Source organism: Sapajus apella, unplaced genomic scaffold (assembly GCF_009761245.1).
Source record: "Sapajus apella isolate SASKATOON/1434 unplaced genomic scaffold, GSC_monkey_1.0 scaffold12, whole genome shotgun sequence".
NCBI lineage: Eukaryota > Metazoa > Chordata > Mammalia > Primates > Cebidae > Sapajus > Sapajus apella.
Window position 1 is genome coordinate 29,258,316 of NW_022436952.1, and position 20,709 is coordinate 29,279,024.

The 20,709-nt window shown below is 56.0% G+C and overlaps 1 protein-coding gene across 7 annotated transcripts in view; it reads right to left on the minus strand.

Moving 5' to 3' along the window:
• Positions 1–2,639: 2,639 nt before the first annotated feature.
• BCAS3 (BCAS3 microtubule associated cell migration factor) overlaps positions 2,640–20,709 on the minus strand; it is a 664,948-nt gene continuing 646,878 nt past the window's right edge. The window contains exons 25-27 of one of the 7 annotated variants that reach the window (XM_032279300.1): positions 15,668–15,733; positions 6,726–6,816; positions 2,640–3,479 (exon numbers count right to left, since the gene is read on the minus strand). In XM_032279300.1, the coding sequence (XP_032135191.1) occupies positions 3,443–3,479; positions 6,726–6,816; positions 15,668–15,733 (194 nt within the window). In that variant the 3' untranslated portion in view covers positions 2,640–3,442. The remainder of the gene's footprint in view (positions 3,480–6,725; positions 6,817–15,667; positions 15,734–20,709) is intronic. The other 6 variants (XM_032279302.1, XM_032279309.1, XM_032279305.1 and 3 more) reach the window with 6 other exon arrangements.

The window sequence follows — 20,709 nt, forward strand, 5'->3', positions numbered from 1 at the left end:
CGTGCCTGCTGGTGGCAGAGCTGGGATGGGACCCTGGGACCTTAAAGAGAGCAAGTCCAAATCCACTCCCAAGAAGGCTGTGCTGCTGAGCTGCCTACCCCTGCTCTTACAGCAAAGTGATCCTGAGATGCCAGGGCCGCCACCCTCCCCTGGGCTCTTGCTCTGAATTCGAGACATACAGGATGCGCTGTCCCTTTGCCTCTAGAGTCTCCAGTTCTAGATCTGCAGGAGAGGGCTGCCTTCCAGCTACACAGGGGCAAGGGAGCAGCTGCAAAGGCAGTCTCTGAGCCCCAGCCGGAAGCCTGATGGAGTGGGGATGGAGGTCAGCAGGGTCAGCATCCTGGATGGGATGGGGGCATAGGACAGGAAGCTCAGATCTGATTTGGGTCCCTCTAAGGGAACTGGCCAGGGTGTGAAGCAGCCAGGTGCAGACAGGGATTGGTTCACTAGGTGTGTGACTTTATGACCTTGGGCTAGGCCCTGCCCTACTCTGGGGCTCAAGCTTGCTTGCCATTTGTAAGAAATGAGGATCAAACAGAACTCTCAGGTACTTTCTAGTTTTGTGAGCCCCTGAATTGTGAAATAAAACATTACCACTGAGAAACCATATCCATGTCCAGACTGGTGGCTGCCTGCCTGGCCTCCACTCGTTTACAGAAGGGCTGGCTGGCTCTGGTGTTCAAGCTTGTGTGCTTGCATCAGCCTCAGGCCCACTGGGCCTTTTCTCATCCTAGATAGTACCCTCGCTCTTTCAGTTGCCACCCTGGCTCCCACCAGCCTCTTTCCAGATCATGAAGATATTCTTCCTTCATCAAATTGAGAGGAAGTCCATAGTAAAGTTGCCCGTTGACCAGGTAGTGCCGAGAGAATCGGGAGGTCACGTGGATTCCTAAAGGTCCCCTGGTCTGGCCATAGTTTGATTCATGCTCTGATGCCCTCCCAGGTGATGCCACCATGAGGTCTTCTGGGGCTGGGGTGAGTCCCAGATTGCCCTGGATGTTATCGGTAGAGGATAGGAAGCAGCTGCTCAGGGGCCAGTGGCCAGTAAGGACCCCACCCTGGGGCCTAGCTCTCACTTCCAGCTGATTACAGGCTATGGCAGGCTCCATAACCTCCCCAATTAGCCGGAGGCCAGGCCCAAAGCCTGTCTGATAACCTGAGCTTTAGTGGCAGCCGCTGTGGGGCCAGCTTATCTGGCCTCTCTTATCCTCACCCTTCCCCCACATACTCAAAGAGTTGCCCTGGCTTCGAGCAGATGAATAACCAGATTGTCCTGCAAGCTCAGCCGGCAAGTCCAGCCCTACACCCACCACTTTCCCTGCCTGGGGGAGGCCACAGCTGTTTTGCCCCCGCTGGAGGGGAATGGCCAGGCCAGGGGGTCTCCTGACTCTCTAAGCTGCCAGCCAGTTCCCCGAATGGCTGAGAGAGCCCCTGGCAGCAAGGTCTCTGCCACATCCACGTGTCCTAGGGTGGTTTCAGAGGGCTCATGCTTCCTAGAGCAGCGAGACGGGCCATGAGCAGCACACACAGGCAGCCTGGTAGCACTCTCCTCCTTGTCCCTTTTTGACTGAAACATGGCTTGGCTGGGGGTAGGGGCAGTGCCAGGCCCATCAATAATTCAGCAAGATGGGGAAAAGCTGCAGCTCCTCCAGCACCCCCTACTGCTGGGGCCAGGCTTGTGTTCCTAGCATGCCTCAGTCCGGCATGTGACTTCTCACCCTGCAGGTGCCCAGGCTTAGCCCACCCCATGTAGGATCATCTTTCAGCCTACGGAGCCTAGTGGGATTCAGCAACCCTCCACCTGTGCCTCCAACGTGCCCAACTGATCTGGCAGAGGGAACTGACGATGAGGGCCCCTCGGGCAGCTGGGATGGGATGGGTGTGTGTGAAGGGGGCAGGGTCCCCAGGAGCGGTCCCACCTCTGGCTGGACAGTTGCATGGGAAGGTCTGCTTGTTTGTGAACTCAACTTTTCTATGGCTGTTCCATTAAACTTAACCCAAACCACACCTGGCTCCGTGGGTTTCCTTCCATTCTCCAAGGCCTCCCTGGGGTCTCTGGGAAGTGTGGGCCAGGGAAGGGGCACTAGGATTAGCATTCATCTCCTTCCTGCTTCCTGCTCAACACACCATTTGTCCTCCCTGTTCCCATCTCCTTGTTGACATTCATTTTAGGTCCAGAAGTGGTGGTGGTGGGGCAGGGGGACAAAATTAGGCACTTGTCATCTGAAGATTCCAGCCAGGTTTCATGAGATACTCACCTTCACCTGACCACCCTTCCATCTTCTGAGTTTGAAGACAGAGGCAGTTACAAGGTGCCCCCCGGAAAAGGCTTGGCCAGGCTCTCCTCCCCCCAGCAACCCACCAGCACGTGGCCAGGCAAGACCCTCAGAGAGGAGGGTCCAAGCCTGTGGTACCCCAAGAACTCACTGCCTCTGGTAACAGGCAAGATGCTTGGAGAATGGGCTTAAATCAGGCTCCATCCAAATTCCAGAGCAAAAGTTCTCCTTCCCATTCCAACCCTCCACTGACTCCTTCTGCCCCCAGGTGCACATGAAAGGGGGCGTTGGGATCCCTGGGCGCTCAGTCCACAGGACTCTGCTCAGCGTTTGGAGAGGACCCTGACCCCAGCAACTCAGGGATAGACACCAATTGCAGCATGATTTATTGGACAAGACGTGCACTTTTCGACAGGGCCTCAATAACCACGGTGTCCTTCACTGAACAGTACAGGACCAGGATGAAGGGACTTAAAGATAAGAAAGACAAACTCTTCCCATAAACAGATGGGGAAAGAAGGGAGGAAGAAGAGGTGTCTCCTCCCTTCCTCCTTCCCTAATACTCTAGGCCTCGGTTCACCCCGTGCTGGAGGGGGGCTGACCAAGGGAAGCTGGGGGCAGCGTGTATCACAGCCAGACGTGAGGTGAGGCTGTGGCTGTCTACTCAGGGTCAAGAAGCCCGGCTGGACCATGGACCCTGCCCCCACTCAGGCCCCCAGATCTGGTCACTGTTCCAGGCCCCCCCTCCCGTGGATATGGTTAAAAAATACAAAAGCGGATCCAATGCAGGATGTCATGTGCAAACATACACAGGGACCGAGCTTCTGCAGTCTCTCCTGGCCACAGCCTCCACTGACAGGTACGGAGGGCGGGTATGCTGAGGTGCTGGGAGAAGGTCTCTTCTTCATCCAGGTAGGATGGGCGGCTGCTGTCACTAAGCTTGGGGAAGGTGTTGATGAAGGAGGAGCAGAGACTGAAGGGTAGGACCAGAGGGGGGCTTCTCCCCTCCTCCAGCAGGGAAGGGGGCCCGCCAGTCAGAAGCAGTTGCTGGTACCTACGGGAAGCCAGTCGGGAAGAGGCTGAGGGGCTGGCTCTCATTGGTGGGCAGCGGAGATCGGTAGCCATCAAAGTTTCTTGGGATGCTGCCACTGGTGGAGCCTGAGCTGTTACTCAGAGTCTCGATGCTTCCCTCTCGCTGAAGTTCTGCAAGACACAGGAGAGGGCCAGGCCTGGTCAGAGTTGGGTCTGGGGAGCAGGGGCACCACCTGGGCTAGGCTGCCTGTCTTGAGGCATCATTCTGGGTTCACTTGTGTCCTTCTGCAGGGGGATCCCCACCTGCTCCCTGGATGGGCAGGGGGTAGCTCAGGGCACAGGAAGGCTCAGCCAGGGGAGAGAAAGCCCCTTGGCTGGCAGACTCCGGTGCGAGAGCATGGTCTTTCCCTGTTGCGGGAAGCCCTTTAACTCCGAAGCAGGACCACCCTGACGATGTGTGTGGACGACACTGCTCTTTGCGGGGCTGGGGCCCGTGCCTGCACACACACTCATGCTCAGCCAGCATGCCCCCAACTCCACAGTGCCTCCTGTCCCGGCTCTACAGGGGAGGCAGGCGGGGAGAAGCCAGGGTATGGGAGGGCCCGAAGCGTCCCTGCCTGATCTGTCCCCACCTCCCCTCTCCTGCCCGGCCTGTGCCTGGAGCTTCCGCCTGGCTTTGCCACTCACTCATTCACTCATGCTCACACACACAGTCCGCCTGCTGGCCAGGTCTTGGCTCATCTTTGGCACCTCCTGGCAAGTGTCCTGTTTCCCTGGGAGGGAATGCCTGGTTTGAGAGGGGCCGCTCCATTGAAAAGAGGGTCCCTGTTTGTCTGAATGCCTCCTTTCTCCTTTCCTCTTAGGCCCCAAGTCTCAGAGTCAGCCTGAAAGGCAGGCAGGGAGCCCTACCCTCCTCTTCTCCACCTCCCTGGCCCTGCACATGCACGTTCCCATTTCAGACATTGCAGCTTGACCCATCTCATTCAGCCACGGGCCCCTCCAGTGTCCCACCATCTCCTGACCTAAGTCAGGTCCTGGAGTAGATGGGTTGGGAACAGAATTTCCTGTTTGCTGAGTGCAAGGAAGAGCCAATTACTTGTCTCTTTGAAGGTGGTCAGTTCTGATTCCCTTTCAGTCTACCCCAGGGGCTCTGACACGTGGGTATACACGCACCAGGCAGTGTCTTGAGTCTGCCCCAAGCCAAGATGTGTAGACCTGCAACCTCTCCTTCTCTAAGGGACGCCTGCCTATGACTGAGGGGGCCTGGCCTGTCCACCCAGGACTGCAGGACCTCAGAGCAGTCATTTGAAACAGCAAGATGTGCACAAATGTTGCACGCATCTGGCCTGGCTCGAGACCTTGGTCTTCAGCCTGCAGCTCCCAGGCCCCCTGCCGCCGCACGCGCAGCACAGCTGGCTCTGGTTAGGGAATGAAGGGGTCATGGCCTTCACTCCTGGACCGGCCAGCCAGGAACGAGCCACTGACCCCCACTACCTGCAGGCCCCAGGAGCAGCGGCCACAGAGTGGAGTGGGGAGGAAGTGGGCACCTGGGCCGGGGGCGGGGAGGACTGGGATGCACCCGCTACGTCTGTGGCCTGGGTCTCGGTGGGACGGTTCACTGGGACACCAGGGCCTCTCGGCTGATTGGGGAAAGTGGGGGATGGGAATGTGGACAGGGGCTGAGGGCCTGGCTATGGTCCCTGACCTCTAAGGGACACTGGCTGCCTGGGAAAGTCAAGAGCTGTCTGGATAAGGATAGAAAACAAGGCAAGTAGGATCTCCTTTTCCTGTTCCTTCTTCAGTATCTCCCTAATTTGTGGGGACAGGCCATTGTGCCATGAGATGGAGAGGATGGGAAAGCCAAGAGCAGACCCTGGGGATTCTACATGGAAGCTCCAGATTCCAAGAGAGCCTCCTCTGTTGCCTTCCCTTCCCCACAAGCAAGCCGAGGCGATGGATCTGAGGCCCCACCGCCCTCAAGCGCTGCCGGCGGGCACTAGGGGGCGCTGACAGCAGGGCCAGGCAGGCAGAAGTGGAGCGCGGGTGGGAGCAAGAAAAGCAGGGGCTTCCTTAGGATGGGGGGCCAGGCCTAAGGAAGAAGGCCCCAAAGGAAGGACCCACCAGGATGGGGAAGGCTGGCCCTTTTTTACAGCTGAGAGACAGCTTCAACGGCCTTGATGCAAAACACCCCCATGTCCACACTGCCAAGGAAGCCAGGAAACAGGAGCCCAGGCCCCGGCTTGGCACCACCACTGTCCCTTAGCACAGGCCCCCAGCAAATACCCCAGCAGCCTCGGTGGCCCGACCAGTGAGTCTTCGTGGACGCACCCCAGCCCATCACACCACAGAGCAGAGAAAGTCGTCCAGCGGCCTGCAAGGTGAATGTGCTCTTCCGGGGGACCAGGGACAGCCTGAGCGCCTTGCTCGAATTCTCCCTTTCCCAATCAGGCCTGGAGAAGATGGACTGGGGCAGGGTTCTCCCTCGCCCCCACCCAAGGCTAACCCAGGCTCTGCTGAACGTCTCTCTCCTCTGCCTCTGCCCTGGCTAAGCCTGCACTGTGCGCCTCGGTCTCCTGACTCCAGGTCACCCCCATACCGAAGCCAGCCCCCGTACTGAAGCCAGAGCGGGCTCTCTACTGCACGGCCCTCATCCTGCTCTTCGTCTGTGTGAAAGCCCTCAACCCCTCCTAACAGTCCTCAAGGCAAGGTCTGAACTCCCCAGCACTATGAAATGGCCTTCCATGGCCTGCCGCCAACCCCTCACTAGTGGTACCCAGTGTGCCTGACACACAAAAGTGATGAAGCTGTGCGGTGCGTGGCCCTCCAGGGGGCTCTGGGCTTCTGGGCCTGTGCTCACAGAACTCGCTCTGACTAAAAAGCCCTTCACCGGCTCCCTGGCCCCAGAACACCCACTCATCTTCCAAAGCTTAGCACCAACGTCCACTCCTCTGTGGGCTCGTCCCATCCCCTCGCAGAGCCCGCAGGATCCCACCCTGCACTGTGCTGACTCCTAGCCCAGGCCCGCTCACCCTCCCATGTGTCTCCTCATCCAGGGGAGACTCCCTCAGGGGGCTTCTGTGCCTCATAATCTCTGTGTCCCTTGTGGTCTGGAAAATCATGAGTGCCCTAAACATTTCTAGAATGAATGAATGAAGGAATGAATGATGTGCGAAGGGGAGGTGGGGGCCCATTATTCAACACAGACTCACAGTGAAAGAAAACGGGGGCCTGCTGGCCCTGGGGCAGCCTGGTGGGCGCTTTTCTCCAAGCCTCCTCTCAGACCCCTTCTCTTCCTCCCCCTGCAGACAGGGGTGTGTGTGTGGGAAGTGGCGGGGAGGAGGGCTGCTCAGATCCCCGCTCCATCATCCCGGCCGCCCAGCCCTAGGACAAGCGGCAAATGGAAATGTGTGGCCTTACCTTCCTCCATCCCGAACGCATGCTTTGTTACTGTTGGGTTGATCACGGACGCTGGGCTGTTGGCATTGTTTTTTTTTTCCTTTTTTTTTCCCTTTTGAAAAGAAAAGCATTGAGGAATCTTTTTGGAGAAGATGGACAACGATTGAGAAGTACACTGATCTCTGCAAGCAGGTGGAGAGATGTCAGGAGGCGCGGGGCACACCGGGGGAGGGGAAGCTTGCAGTCGAGGAGGACAGTGACATGCATGTGTCGGGGCTGGGGACCAATCCGTCTTGGGGGTCCCAGAGATGGAAGTGCTGTGACAGAGGGAGCCAAGACCCTGTTCAGCGTGGGGGAGGGGAGGAGTGACAGGTTCAGCATGAGGAACGGTTGTAGGAAGTGGGAGGGGTGGGGACCTATGGCACATGCAGTGCCAGCTGGGGCCCCATGCGGTTGGGCTGCCAGAAGAGGACAGGGAGACAGACTGCAGTTTTCAGGGACGCCCTTGGACCATCTGAGTCAGTGGCCCAACTCCTGGTTGCTGCCCTCCTTCCCCACTCCCGATACCCCCAGGTCTGGGCAGCTGTCCTGCGGCTGAGGTGGTCCGTCAGGAACCTGCCAGGGCCAGGAAGAGAGTGCTGGGGGCTCTGTGGCAGGGAAGGAGGGAAGCGTCCCCAGCTGCCTCCCCGCTTAGCTGTGTGGAGATTCTGGTCAGTGGGAAAAGCTCTAAAAGAACTTATTCTCCAGGCCCCAAAGTAGGGCAGGAGAGGAGTGGCTTCCAGACAACTGGCTAGACCCAGTCACCTCACTGTGACCTTGCATTCTCCAGGAATGTGGTCCCCTGGTCAGGGGGTGCTATATCCCCACATTGCAGAGAGCAAAACCAAGAAGAGGAAGAAGCCGGTAGCCCTGGTTCTGCAACTGCTCCCCTTGCCCCTGAGAAAGAATGGCTGCTGGTGCGGGCCACGGGATGCTGGCAGCTCCGGCATCACTGAGACCGGCCCCCATGCCCACACTGGAGAGCTATCCCTGTTGGCTCATGTTGGAAATGGGCCTGTTACCCGCAGCTGCCCTTCTAAGCCTTGGGCCAGGATGGACAGGCCACAGGGGTAGGGGGATAATGAATGAGTAGCGACTGAAAGGTGCCTCTGCTCTCATGAAATAAGTGAAGGATGAGACAGCTTGATCCTTGGCACTACTGTTCTCAGGGTGAAAAGAAAAAGGAAGCTGGATCCTCATATTGGCCCATTCCATGTGGAGTGAGGTCCAAACTCAAAGGTGTCAGACGGGCTGGCCTTGTGAGAGAAGCAACCCTGGCCACTTAGGAGCCTGTGCCAGTGAAGATGGGATGGGGCGCTCTCTGTGAGGAGGCAAGGGCACAGCCGCCCACACCTTGCCCTCCTCCTGAGCTGGGCCATGCAGCATGAGCCCCTGCCCCTCTGCCCACAGCGCGGTGTTGTGTCCCCTTTGCCAGGCTGTGACTTGATGGGCAGCGGACTCCCTGGGAGGGGTGAAATGCGGAGAGCACAGGGCCTATATGAGATGCAGGGAAAGCTGGGGAGACCAAACCAGGGGCCCCAGCAGCAGGTCAGATCTGAAGTCAGGCCGGGTCAAGTGGCTCACACCCGTAAATCCCACACTTTGGGAGGGCAAGGCAAAGAGGATCACTTGAAGCCAAGAGTTCAAGACCATCCTGCACAATACAGCAAAACCGTGTCCAAAAATTAAAAGATTAGTGGGGGTGTGGTAGCACGTGCCTGTAGTCCCAGCTACTCAGGAGGTTAAGGCAGGGAGATCCCTTGAGCCCAGGTGTTCCAGGCTGCAGTGGGCTATGACCGTGCCACTATACTCTAGCCTGGCATCTCAAAAAAAAAAAGGAAGTTCTGCTTTGGGCTTGGTGTTCCCTAGGTCTCTTCCGAGCTGGACAGCAAGGAGTATGTCTGGCCGATCAGAGGCCCTAAGAAAAGCTCCTCTGGCTTGTGGTTGCAAGGTGGGGGACACTGAGCCCTAGTCTCAGGGGCCTGAGAAGGGCCAGGGAGGGCAGCGCTCTGTGTGTTTGTGGTTAGGAAGAGGCCGCCTGGGGCTCCTGGCTCAGTCTTCGGGCAGCTCTGGCACTTCTGCCACCACAAAAGGAGCAGCGTCTATGGCTCTGTTCGTGAGTGTCAACATGCTGCCCACTGAAGGGACTGGTGAGCACTGTGAGTGGGTCCTGGCTGCAGTTCTCCACCCAAGCTGCCTGGGGAAGCAGGATGAGACCTCAGGGTCCAGCCTGACCCTGCTCCCACGGCTCCTCCCCTTCCAGCAGTGAGGGGAGGATGTTTCCCCCAGCCACAGAGAACCCGAGAAAGGCAGAGGGGCAGTGTCTGCCCAGGTTGGTGGAGGCATTTAGGGAAGTGGTAAAGAGCACAGCCCTGGCCACCTGTACCTGGGAGACTTTGGGAAAGTTACTTGAATCTTTGTCAAGCCTGAGGTTCCCGAACATGAGGTTAACATGTCTGTGTCACGGCCTGGTTCTAAGAATGAAATTAAATAATGCATGTAGAGTGCATCACAAAGTGCTTAACGCTTCCAGTCAGCAAATGTGAGTTACTATTATTGCTGCAATCGGATTAGTCACTGTGATGATCCGCAGGGCTACAGGGTCCCTCTCTAGCCTCCCTCCCCAGGAGGTGTCTCTGCCATCCAGGCTCTCATCAGCTTGGCTTCCACTGGAGCTTGGGAAGGAGTCTTTCTTTTTAATCAAGAAATGGCCCAGGAAGGAAGATGGCAGATATGTGTTTACAGCTTTTCATTTCCCCCCTCGCCTCTTTGCAAATACCCTCTTCCAAGATGGAAAATAAATTTCTAATCCTGTTGACACGCATCGATTTTTCCCTCCTGCACCCACCTCTCAGCTCTCCCACATTAGCAGGGGCTATGGTTAAGACCCTTGCTGGGGCTGGGCTCGGTGGTAGCCCAGGGGAGCAATGGCTGCACGGCGTACAGCAGACAGTGAGCTGCCGGGGCTTGCCCAGCACCTGGCTTTGAGGAGGTGTGCAACCAACAGCTTTGGTCCCCTTCTGCTGGGGCTTCTTGAATGGGGAGTGATGTACATCATGGGGGAGACTCTCTCATTAGGAGGTCAGGCATTTTCTGCATTTTCCCCTTGATGGGACATGTGAGGTAGAGACCAGGGACCACAGGACTGCTAGAAGTTCAGCAAATGGAACATATGTGGTCTGCCCCAAGCGATCAACTTTGTCAGTGAGGGGCCTGTGCGCAGGGCCCTTATGTCCTACAAGCAGGACCAGCTACGCAAAATAGGGCTTGGAGACAGAGTGGCTAGGTGGAGGGAAGACGGACGAAACGCGTGGGGCTGTGCAGGGCTGGCAGCTTCCTGGTGCTGGCACCTGGAGAGGGGTGGCCCAGACAGACATGGCTCGGGGCTGCTTGTCTTACACCAGTACTGTGCCTGGAAACAACTGCTCTCTCTTCCAGAGCGTGGCTGGGGACGGGGAGGCCTGCTCAGTCAGACAGAGATGGAGTTGGCTGAGCCTGCCTCTAAACCCCTGACAGCCTTGTCAGAGACCACACTCTGGGCTGGAGCCAGCCTCAGCCCCCAGGGCACTTTTTAGGAGGTGAAAAGTGCAGCAGTTAAAGGCGGCCCTGTTCCCGCTGCACGCAGCATCCCCACCTCCCAGGCTGCCTGGCTCCCCTGAGCTTACCCCCCGCCGACCTTGCAGTGTGGGGCGCCAGAGCTCACTGCCACACCCACAGACCAGGGGTCCTCTTGGCCCACCAGTAGGGAGTGCCTGGGAGGATGGGGGCTGGGCTGGGAGGGACTGAGAAGGCAGTCCCCGTTCTCCTCTGGAAGGGGTTACTGTTCCCTTCCCACACATGCTAGAGGAAGGAAGAAGGGCAGCTCCTGGAAGCCGAGGATGAAAAGACTCCTCTGGTTCTGCTAACAGGAATCCTGGTTGGACTGCTGGCACCAAGGAGCAGGTGAGAGGCAGCGCTCCCTCCGGCCTGCTAAGAGCCTTCACGCCTAAGTTTGAGCACAGACCCCTGGCCCAGGCACCTCATGCACTGGGCCTTCCCCACAACACAGCCTGGGCTCCTGCCAGCTCTTGCCTGAGTGCTGGGGCCTGGGGACAGGCATGGCCTCCCCTGTGGCTGGAGTCTCTTTCCACCCACAGGCTCCTAGGAACAGGCTTTCTCTCCTAGCCCAGCTTTTGTTTCTGACCAGAATGAGGCAAGACCACATGGCATATCCTGCACCCACCCCCGCCATCTCCTAACACTGAAGGGAAACCTCTGGTGCTCTTGGCTCGGGACCTCCAGAACTGCTGTCCTTGGCCACTGGGGCCAGGCACAGGGGCTTAAAGCCTCAGCAGGGTTTGCTGGGAGACCTGAGTGGAGAGACCTCAGATGCTGCCAGGCGTCCACCACCCCTTGAAGGTGAAAGTCATGACCGACATCTGGCTAGGGAGAGGGCTGAGGACGCTGCACGTCAGGCAAGCAGAGGGCCCTCTCTGTGCCTGAGCTTCCACCCGAGAAACCAGGGAGGGCACGGGCATGTCCCCTTCCCCCGCCAGCTCCCCTTCCCTCCAGGACCCATAGAGGAAAGCTGAGGCAAGCCCTGTCTATGACAGCAGGCCAGTGCAGCCTTAATGCCATGAGGGGGGCTTAGAGACAGACTAGAGCCCTGGATCCCCAGCAGGGACAGGGCAGATGCCAGGAGACGTGTGTGCTGGAATGCTGGGGAGGGAGGAAGAAGGTGGGAAAGGAGGGGGAGGAGAGAGGCCTGAGGACTGAGGAGAACTCGGGAGGGGCCTCTCCCCAGCTCCTGTCCCACGTTTACCAGGCTTGTCACTTATGGCAGTCACACCTCTCCTCTAGAGCCTGCTGTGCCTGTGTGTGTTGTGGGGAGGGCACTGGAGTTCCAGGTGGAGCTTCAGCCCAGCCCGGGTTCACCTTTGCGGCTTTTGAACCAGTGAAGAGTGGTGGCACCGGCATGTCTGAGCCTCTGGCTGTGCTGGCCTGGGGGGGGCTGGGGCCATATCCCCCACCCTGGACAGCTGCCACACCTCACTCCCAGGAAAGCCGCCTTACTCAGGCCTCCCCAAATCTTGGCTTCAAAGGAGAACATGGCTGGATCACCAACCCAGACTGCCTTGACTGGACCCCACATCCAGGGACCCTCTCGGTGCCCATACATTAGTGAAACTTGAAACCCTGACCAAGGGAGAGTACATGCAGTCACCACACGCCATATGAGGGGACAGAAAAGGCTGCATTGACCCAGCTCCTATGTCCCTGTTTTGATGTGTCTGAGAAGCCAGGCTCAGGACCGGCCAGTTGTGGAGAAGTCCTGGCCTACAGCTCCCCGTGGCGGCCCAGGGAGGAGGAGGACTGTGGCCTCAGTGCTGTCACAGATGTGCCAAATGACCTGGGCAAGTCACTTCACTTCTCATCGGCGTCAGCATCTGTGGCACAGGAGGGGAGGGTCTGCTCCAGTGACCACACTGGGTATGTGCAGCTCTAACAGGAAAGGCACGCGGGGGGCTTTAAGAAGCAGAGCCCGCACCGGACGTGCACTCGAGGCCTGTGGGTAAAGCATAAGCTTTGCTGCCTCTGCCGTCTCCAGCAGGCGGAGAGCCCCCAGGAGCGGGACTGAAATGCCCCTCCTAGCTCACTCCTCGGTGCCACTCTGGGAGCAGAGCCTTGGCTGATGCCCTTTGGGGGGACTCAGTGCTGAGGGGCATGGCAGGCGGGCTTGGGGGATGAAGAATGCCTGGCCAGGTGCCGCCATGCCACCCCTCTGTGTGGAGGGGCCTGGAGGAGTCTCAGGCACTAGCACACAGGCCCGTTCTGCCCGGCTATGAAGAGGGCACAGGGCTTGGAGGCTCGCCCTTGGCACCAGGTGCTGGCAGCTGGCCTTGACCTGCCTGTGTTCTGGAGTCCAGCCTTGAAGCTTGGAAGACCCACCCTAGTTCCCGGCTCCCCGAGGTCCCCTCCAGCGTGACGAGATAGCACCGGGCCCTGTGGACCACAGGGGAGCGGCTGCCCTTTGAATGCTGCTGGCCAGCGGGCATAGCCACATCTGGTTCTCATTCAAATGTCCAAATGTAATTAAATTCCCTACAACACAGCGGAAGAGTTTGGTAAGATGTGGCTTTCCCCTTCTCCATCAAGGTTAAGAAATCAGTCTCTCATTCCATGGGCAGACGTGCGTTTCCCCCTGCCACTGGTCCGTCCTATTCTGCAAAGGCTAAGGCCTGTGCTCTGATCTGTTATCTAGAGCTTATGGGGCCGGGGCCAGCATGGGACACCCGGATCTCCCCCACCCCCATGTTCCATTTACCCACCTGAGAGGATTAAGAGCTGAGGCCAAAGCCGCGGGCTTGCAGCTGAGCAAGGCAGCGTGCTGGGGGTTGGTCAGGGGTGGGGGTGGGGGGTCAGTACCCCTACTCCTTCTGAAAGGGTCTCCCCAACCCTGAGGAGATAGCACTGTGCCGAGGCTCACCTCAGTGACACCAGTGTCCTTCCGCTGCTGGGATGTGGGGGTGTCATAATAATCTGCTGAGGGGACCCCTGCTTTCTCTGTAGCTCTTCACAGTAGGAAGTGCTTCAGGATTATGATTCTGGAGTCTTTGGGACAAGGAACCCCCTGTGCCTGGCATGGCCCTACAGCCCAGGGCAGGGGAGGCCCTTCCCCACCTCTTACTTCTCACCTTAGAGCCCTGGGACTGCTTCGAGGAGGCGCCCCCTCCCCACCCCTCCCTGTACACGAAGGAGGAGAGGCGTGAGAGACGGTGGAGGAATCCGCCTAATAGACAAGGCCCCACATGGTGCCTGAGCCCTCTCCAGGAATCTCCAGGACCTCCACATCTCACAGACTGCCACTTCTGGCCTGGAAGGGCTCTGGACAGCTTAAGGGACAGCTGGGTCCAAGGTGCAGTCCTGTGTGAGAGGGGGCATCCTGTTTCAGGCTTCAGTGCCTCTGCTCCTCGGCCTCCTGCCCAGGACTTCCCCATATCCAAATCCAGACAGAATGGTCCCTGGAGGGCTGCTTTTTCCAGCTTCCCTTCCCACTGGAGGATCTTCAGTTCACGGCATTTATGACTTTCATAGTAATGGGTTCCATTCTACTTCTTCTATGTTTCTAATCATTGTGGTACAGCCTTTATGGGAGTTTCTTTTTTTTTCTTTTTTTTTTTTTGGAGACAGGGTCTTGCGCTGTCACCCAGGCTGGAGTGTGGTGATGCAATCTCCGCTCACGGCAACCTCCACCTTCCGGGTTCAAGTAATTCTCCTGCCTCAGCCTCCCGAGTAGCTGGGATTACAGGCATGTGTCACCATGCCTGGCTAATTTTTGTCTTTTTAGTACAAGTGGGGTTTCACCATGATGTCCAGGCTGGCCTCAAACTCCTGACCTCAGGTGATCTGCCTGCCTCAGCCTCCCAAAGTGCTGGGATTACAACCGTGAGCCACTGTGCCCGGCCCCAGGCTTTATGAGAGTTCCTTAATAAGTGAGGGTCTTTTTTACTTTGAAATAAACTGTCCTGATAGTTAATTACTTGTTTCGGCTGTGACTGCTACCCAGAGACCAATGGGGGTTGGGGAAAGGATGACCAGGCTGAGAGTAGGAGAGAATTTTCTAGATTAATAATGTTATGCAGAAGTTGAGGTCCCTTTAAGACTCCAGGCCAGCTCCTGTGTTAGAGTCCCACATGCTGCTCACAGCAGCCCTAACAGAGAACCAGAACCACATGCAGGCACATATGGCATCTGTGTGCCGAAGAATGCTGGCCTTAGGGACAGGCACACACACCCGAGTTGGTGTGAACCAACCAATCCCAATGTCGTTGACCTGGCTCTAAAGAGGAAGAGCTTTTTATATTTGTTTCCAAATGGTGAACCTAAGTTTAGTCATAGATTTAATTTCTCTGTGGCATTTAGCGTCTGGTAGCCTTGACATCGGTGAACAAGGTTCGAAATTTACTAACCCAGTTCTTGGTCTAGTGTTCCAGGCCAAGCCTAGCCAAAGGAATGGTGCTGGGGCACGGCCTCTGTTGCCCTCTTTGGGGTCCCAGCCTGTGTCTCAAGCCCACACGCTGTGGCTGGGAGAGGCTCACAGTCTCAGCTAATTGTGGAGATGCCGCCGCCCGTCCAGATGGAAAAGGCCGGGCTGAGGCAGGGCTGCCTTTGTGCTGTGCTCGCAGACTGGCTGCTGGTGCCGGGGCTCTATTCATTATTCAATTCAGCTGGCTCGGGTGAGCCTTTCCATTTGCTCCTCCAGGAGGAATAACAAATCTAGAAATGCAATTCCACTTTGGTGTATTAAGATATTGATTTGCCTGTCGGGTGGAAGTGCATTTGTTCTGTCAGCCCTCCCGTGGGTAGGAAGGGGTTAACCAAATGTTTATCACAAGGCTGGCTTCAGAGTTGAAAGTAATGTGATCAGTAATGAATTTTGTGTTACATTAGGTTGTATAAATGGACAGACAAGCGCAGACAACAAGTGGCCAGGAGTCGGGGCTAATCTAATGATGTAAAAATAGAGACAGCACCAATTATACTAGGGGCCAGCTCCAGGCTCCTGCAGGGACTGCAAATGAATAGGTACAAATCAAATTACTCACTAATAGACGCACTACAAGAGGGGCAGTCAATGGTAAATGCATTAGAGCCTAGTGACCTCTCTGCTCTGCACAGCAGAGTCCGAAAATTTGACTTCCATCTTCAAAGTGGGGGGCAGGGAGTGGCGTTCTCAAAGAAACTCTTGTTGGGTGAAGGATGACAACCACTCCCCATCCCAAACCAGTCCCCGGCTAGAAAAGACCTCCCGCCTAAGCTGACCCCTACCGTCACTCGAGTGCTCCGGGGCCTGGGCATGAGGGGGTAGGAGAGCACCCTCCTGAAGGACAGAAGCAGCAGTGGGACAAACCCTTCCATGTAGGCAAAGATGGGACGTTACATACCAAAACACTTCACAGCCATGTGTCTCTCGGGGGGAAAGGTTTTTACTGCTACGTCAAGGGCTGTGTCTGTATTGAAAATAAAATATTCCTTTAAAGAGGATCACAAACTGGACCTTTAAGAGAGCAGGAAGAGCTGAGATCAAAGTGAGTCGATACCCAAATCTGGTCTGACCACTGAGAGCTTCGCGGGGGTGTTCACGGTCTGTTCCCAGGCACAGCACGCCTAGGGTTTTACAGATTTCTCACTAGCCGAAACTGGTCTCATCCTTCCCTCTCCCCCTCTGCCCCAGTCCAGCTGACTGAGTTCCTACACTCCTGCCTGCTGCACAGGGCTGGGGTGGGGAAGGATGTGGAGAGAAAGTCAGGATCTTGGGTAACCCCTCAGATTTTCTTCCTATTCTCAGCTTCCGTGGATTTAGAAACCAGGTCTGAAGTTCAAAGCTGCTTGGCAGTGTGTGCTTAGGGAGAGGTCACCAAGACCAGCTCGAGGGCCCTAACTGCACACTCCCATTCAGCTCTCAGTGGTCGGGGATGGATAATGCACGAAACCAAGAAACTCCAGGCCTTCCAAGGACCCAGCCCAGGCTCACACTCCTCCAAAGCCCCCCTCGGGTCAGCACCAAACAGTCACACACAATGCTGTGGAGATGGCACGCTGGCGCTGGCCCAGTGGAGCCAGGAGATGATGGTAACATTCCAGGAAAAGTGAACACAGCGGGCATGGAATGGAAAAGTCATCCTGAACAAATGACACAGCTGGGTGGCGATTCTCCCCAGACTCCATGGAGGGCGCAGAGGGGTAGAAATGCCAGCTAGTGGACTACACCCAGTAAAAAATATGTGGGCAATGGGGGAGGCTGCGGGGCCTGGTGCTGGGGATTTTGCCAGCAAATTTAAAATGTCTTATGCAGTGGGCTGGCAGGTCCCTGGGGGCAGGAGTAGGGTAGGAGGGGGAGTGGCAGGAAGAAATAAGCAAAAGACTGAGGCTGGAAAGCTGTTTCCGGTAAGGGTGCTCCAAAATGCCTTCTTCTACTAGGGGACTTGGCTTCTCTGTTAAGTCAGATTGGCATGGCTTGGCCTGGCCTTCTGGGCACAGGGCTCTCTATGGCTCCTGAGGGCCAAGACTCTGGATTCCTAAAGGGTCACAAGGTCATTGCCAACTTTCATTTTCTGTGAGCAAGTGTGTCTCCCTTTCTCGGCAGCCACCACATCCAGGGGGTGGCCTGCAGGTCTCAGGCCATGTTTTGAGAAGGCAGAAGAGCAGAGGCAGGGGCAGAAGGGAAAGGTGGGTATTTAACCATCCATGACCACATTCAACTTTGTTCAGAATCTCACACCTCACAGAAAGGTCAGTGGTTAAAAGTCAATACTGTGGCAGAGGAGGAGGAGCAGGGAGAAATCCTCCCTGCTGTTAACCATTTACCTACGTTAATGCTTCCAGAGGAGAGCCTGTGCTCTGGGGGTCCGACAGCCCTCCCCCAGCCCCTCAGTCCAAGCCTGTGCCTTTCCACAGTCATTCCTGCTTTCCTGTCGGGACAGCACCTGGAAAGGGGACTCTGAACGGTCACAGAGGTCACACTGGCACTTCCTCCTTGTTGATAGGAATCTACTGTGCCTTGGTGAAAGAGTTGAAGGGTGACTTTGGACAACTAAGAAATAAGCAGAGGAGATTCTCAGCCCCAAACTCCCACTGCAGCTCTGCCCCTGGTGGGGCCTCCGGTAGCCTTAGTGACGAAGGTGGGGGAACGATCTACCCAGAAGCATATTTGGGACCTGGCCAGAAACTAACAGGTGTGACTTTTAATCAATCGTTATTCCCATTGCCTTGACTGGCTTTCATTCACCTCTCGGGGCCACAGAAACCCATCCAGTCACTCAACAAACATTAACTGAGGCTCAGCCTGGCTCTCCTTCCAGTGCTGACTGCTGGGCAGGGAGAAGGCTGGTGGCTGGGGATAACAAAGCTGATTCAGACTCGGTTCAAAGAACCAGAAGTGGGTCAAGACACACTCATGGGAGTATGAGTGAGGGAGGGGCTAGAGGGACCACCAGGGTCAGCCCTCTTCCAATGGCAGAAGCAAGGGAACTGGTCAACAAGTTAATGGAAAAGGCAACATATACTACTTGCCCAGGGCCCAGTGTCCAGTGAGTGGGTGGTGCAGAAATTCAGAGACAGAGTGAGTTGCACACATTTGGCTTCATGGTCAGGGAAAGCAACACAGAAGGGGTGAGATTTGAGCTTGGCCTAAGACTGGGCAGAGTGGGAGGGCGGTGGTCTCCTGAGGGCTGACCAACGTGCGTCAGAGTCAGGTGAACAGGGTGTGTGCTGGGGAGGCTGGGATCCTATGTTGGTATGAAGGCGGAGGAGGTAGAACATGTGGAGGTGACTGCAGAAGGGGAGGTGGGACATCAGGCTGGAGGGGAAGGTGGAGAAGGCCTATAAGAGACCAGAAGCACGATGGTGAGGAGCCTGGGTGGTAATGCACAGGCCTGGGAACTTTCTTTCTTTCTTTTTTTTTTTTCTGACAGGGAGTCTCGCTCTGTTGCCCAGGATGGAGTGCAGTGGCACAATCTCGGCTCACTGTAACCTCTGCCTCCCGGATTCAAGCAGTTCTCCTACCTCAGCCTCCTGAGTAGCTGGGACTACAGGCACCCACCACCACGACCAGCTAATTTTTGTATTTTTAGCAGAGACGGGGTTTCACCATGTTGGTCAGGCTGGTCTCGAATTCCTGACCTCATGATTCGCCCACTTTGACCTCCCAAAATGCTGGGATTACAGGTGTGAGCCACTGTGAGGCCTGGGCACTTTCTGAGCAGGGAAGCGAGACGGCGGTCAGGGCAGGCTCTGCAAGCGATGGTCCCCTTCCTCCGCTGGATCCCTGCTCATTCTGAGTAAAAGGTGAGGATGACTGATATGACTCCCACCCTTCAGACCAGGTGAGACCAGCAGGATCTTCATAACTGAAACCTCTTCCCAGATATCTTACGTTAATCCCACATCTTTCAGTTATAACCTCACTTCATGTCTTTTGTTTACTCCTTTGTACCTGGCAGTGCTGTGACAATTTGAGGACATTTGTGTGGCAGGCAGAGTCTGAGGCATACAAGTCCCTTGGGAGGCGTGGCCACTGCTCCCGTGGGGAGGAATAAATGAGAGAGACCGAGTGGTCCATACAGCAGCCAGAACATCAGAGGCCAGGACGCTATAGGAGGCCGGCGATGACTACATTTACTAGCTCCCCCTCCACTGTGTCAGAGAGGAAGAAGCTGAGCCCAGAGACGGAAAGGCACTTGCCCAGGGTCACAGGCTTCCCTCATTTCTTGATGAGGGCTTCAAATCCTATCGAAAAGGAAAGAAAAAAAAACAAAAACCATTTTTCCCGATGGCAGGAGCTTGATGCTGGGAACTGAAAGGGCTCTCAGATTTGGCCTCTCCTGCCAATGGAAAATAGCTAGGAATAGGCAATCCGACACTGAACTGAGATACAAATAGCAACACCAACATCACCACCCCTGCAGAGGCCACTGGCTATCCCACAGTCTCGCTGGCGCAGCTGCTCCCTCTTGTCCTGAGCAGGGATGCTTGTCACCTGCTGGTGGGACTGGGCCCTCTATCTGGTGGCCCTGTGCCTCTGGGGACATTCTCTTCTCCCACCCTCAGCAATTAAGGCATTAGGTACTGGGGAGTTCTAGCTTTGCCTCTGCATTCTAGAGAGACCATGCCCCGTGGGCAGGGGAGCTCTCCTGACTTCCGCCTGGTCTAGCTCAGTTAGGGAGGCCCGGTGGGAAGCTGGGGTAGAAGTCAGAAAGAAACAGACCCATACTTCAGTACTGTGGCCTCCTCTGGTGCTTTCATCTGAGGGTAGGAACCATGTCTCTGATTCTTCCCCAGCCTATGGGGGAAGAAACTGGCAGATGCCGACAGACAGCCTGTCTGCCCCAACCACAGAAAGAGCACATTGGGCCACTGATGAGGTTATTCAGAGAAGACACTGAAAGAATTTTTCTAGAAGGTGTAGGAGGAGGAAAACTCCAGGGCCCAATTAGGTGAGGTGGAGGAAAGGCCCTAGGTGCTGGCTAAGTTGCTTCGGTGACAGTATTTGCTGAGGAGCTTGGTGTTGCAGAGAGGGGGCAATTTTAGGAGCAGTGGGCAATCAGGGATATTGCCCAGAGAAGCCTAGAGTCTTTGGCAAGACAGCCAGACCAAGCCAGAGCTATAATTTGCACAGAGGAATCACCCTTGCCTCCTTGAGAAGGAGGCCCGGGAAATGAGATAGGTAAGCCTTGGAGGAAAAAATTAAAGACTGAAGGCTGAGTCTCATGGGCGGCCATGCTGGGCATCCTGGAGAAGAGAGAGAGTCTTACTTTCAGGAGGCCAAAAGACTGTGACCCTTCCTGGGTATCCAGGATAAACACCAGTTTGGCTGAGAGAATGGCTATAGGAAGAGGAGGGAAGATTCTATGGAAAGATCAAAGCAGCTTGGTGGCTGTGCGTGGCAGCGAAGCAGGGAATGTGAACTATGGGGCTATGGCCATGCTGGCCCTGTGAAGGCAGCATCTTCAGCTTACAAGACCTCCGGGTTTGCTTAGGATGGGGACAGGGTGGCTAACGCAGGACCCATAAAGGAGGCTCACCTTTCACTTAGAATCAGAAAATCTCAGGGCCCACACCACACACGTAAGTGTCACTTCTCCAGCTGCCTGGGGTAGCACTGCCAGTTCCTGTTTCTATGGCCTTGCAATGAGCTGGGTCAGTAGGGTGCATCTATTTACCCCTAGGGTTGGACTGGGTGAAGTTCTCTTCTCTGAATTGTGGATTTAAAAAATATGTTGGAGGCAGAAAATTCTAACCACCACCACATCTTCTGAAATGTCTGTCAAGTCCAATGTGGTCAACTACTTTCTAGAGCAAACACTGACAAATCAATTATCTGCCTTTAAAATGGGACTGACCAGAGAGTAGGGATGGCTAAAAGATAAGATAACTGGCCTAGTGCAGTGGTTCATGCCTGTAATCCCAGCACTTTGGGAGGCCAAGG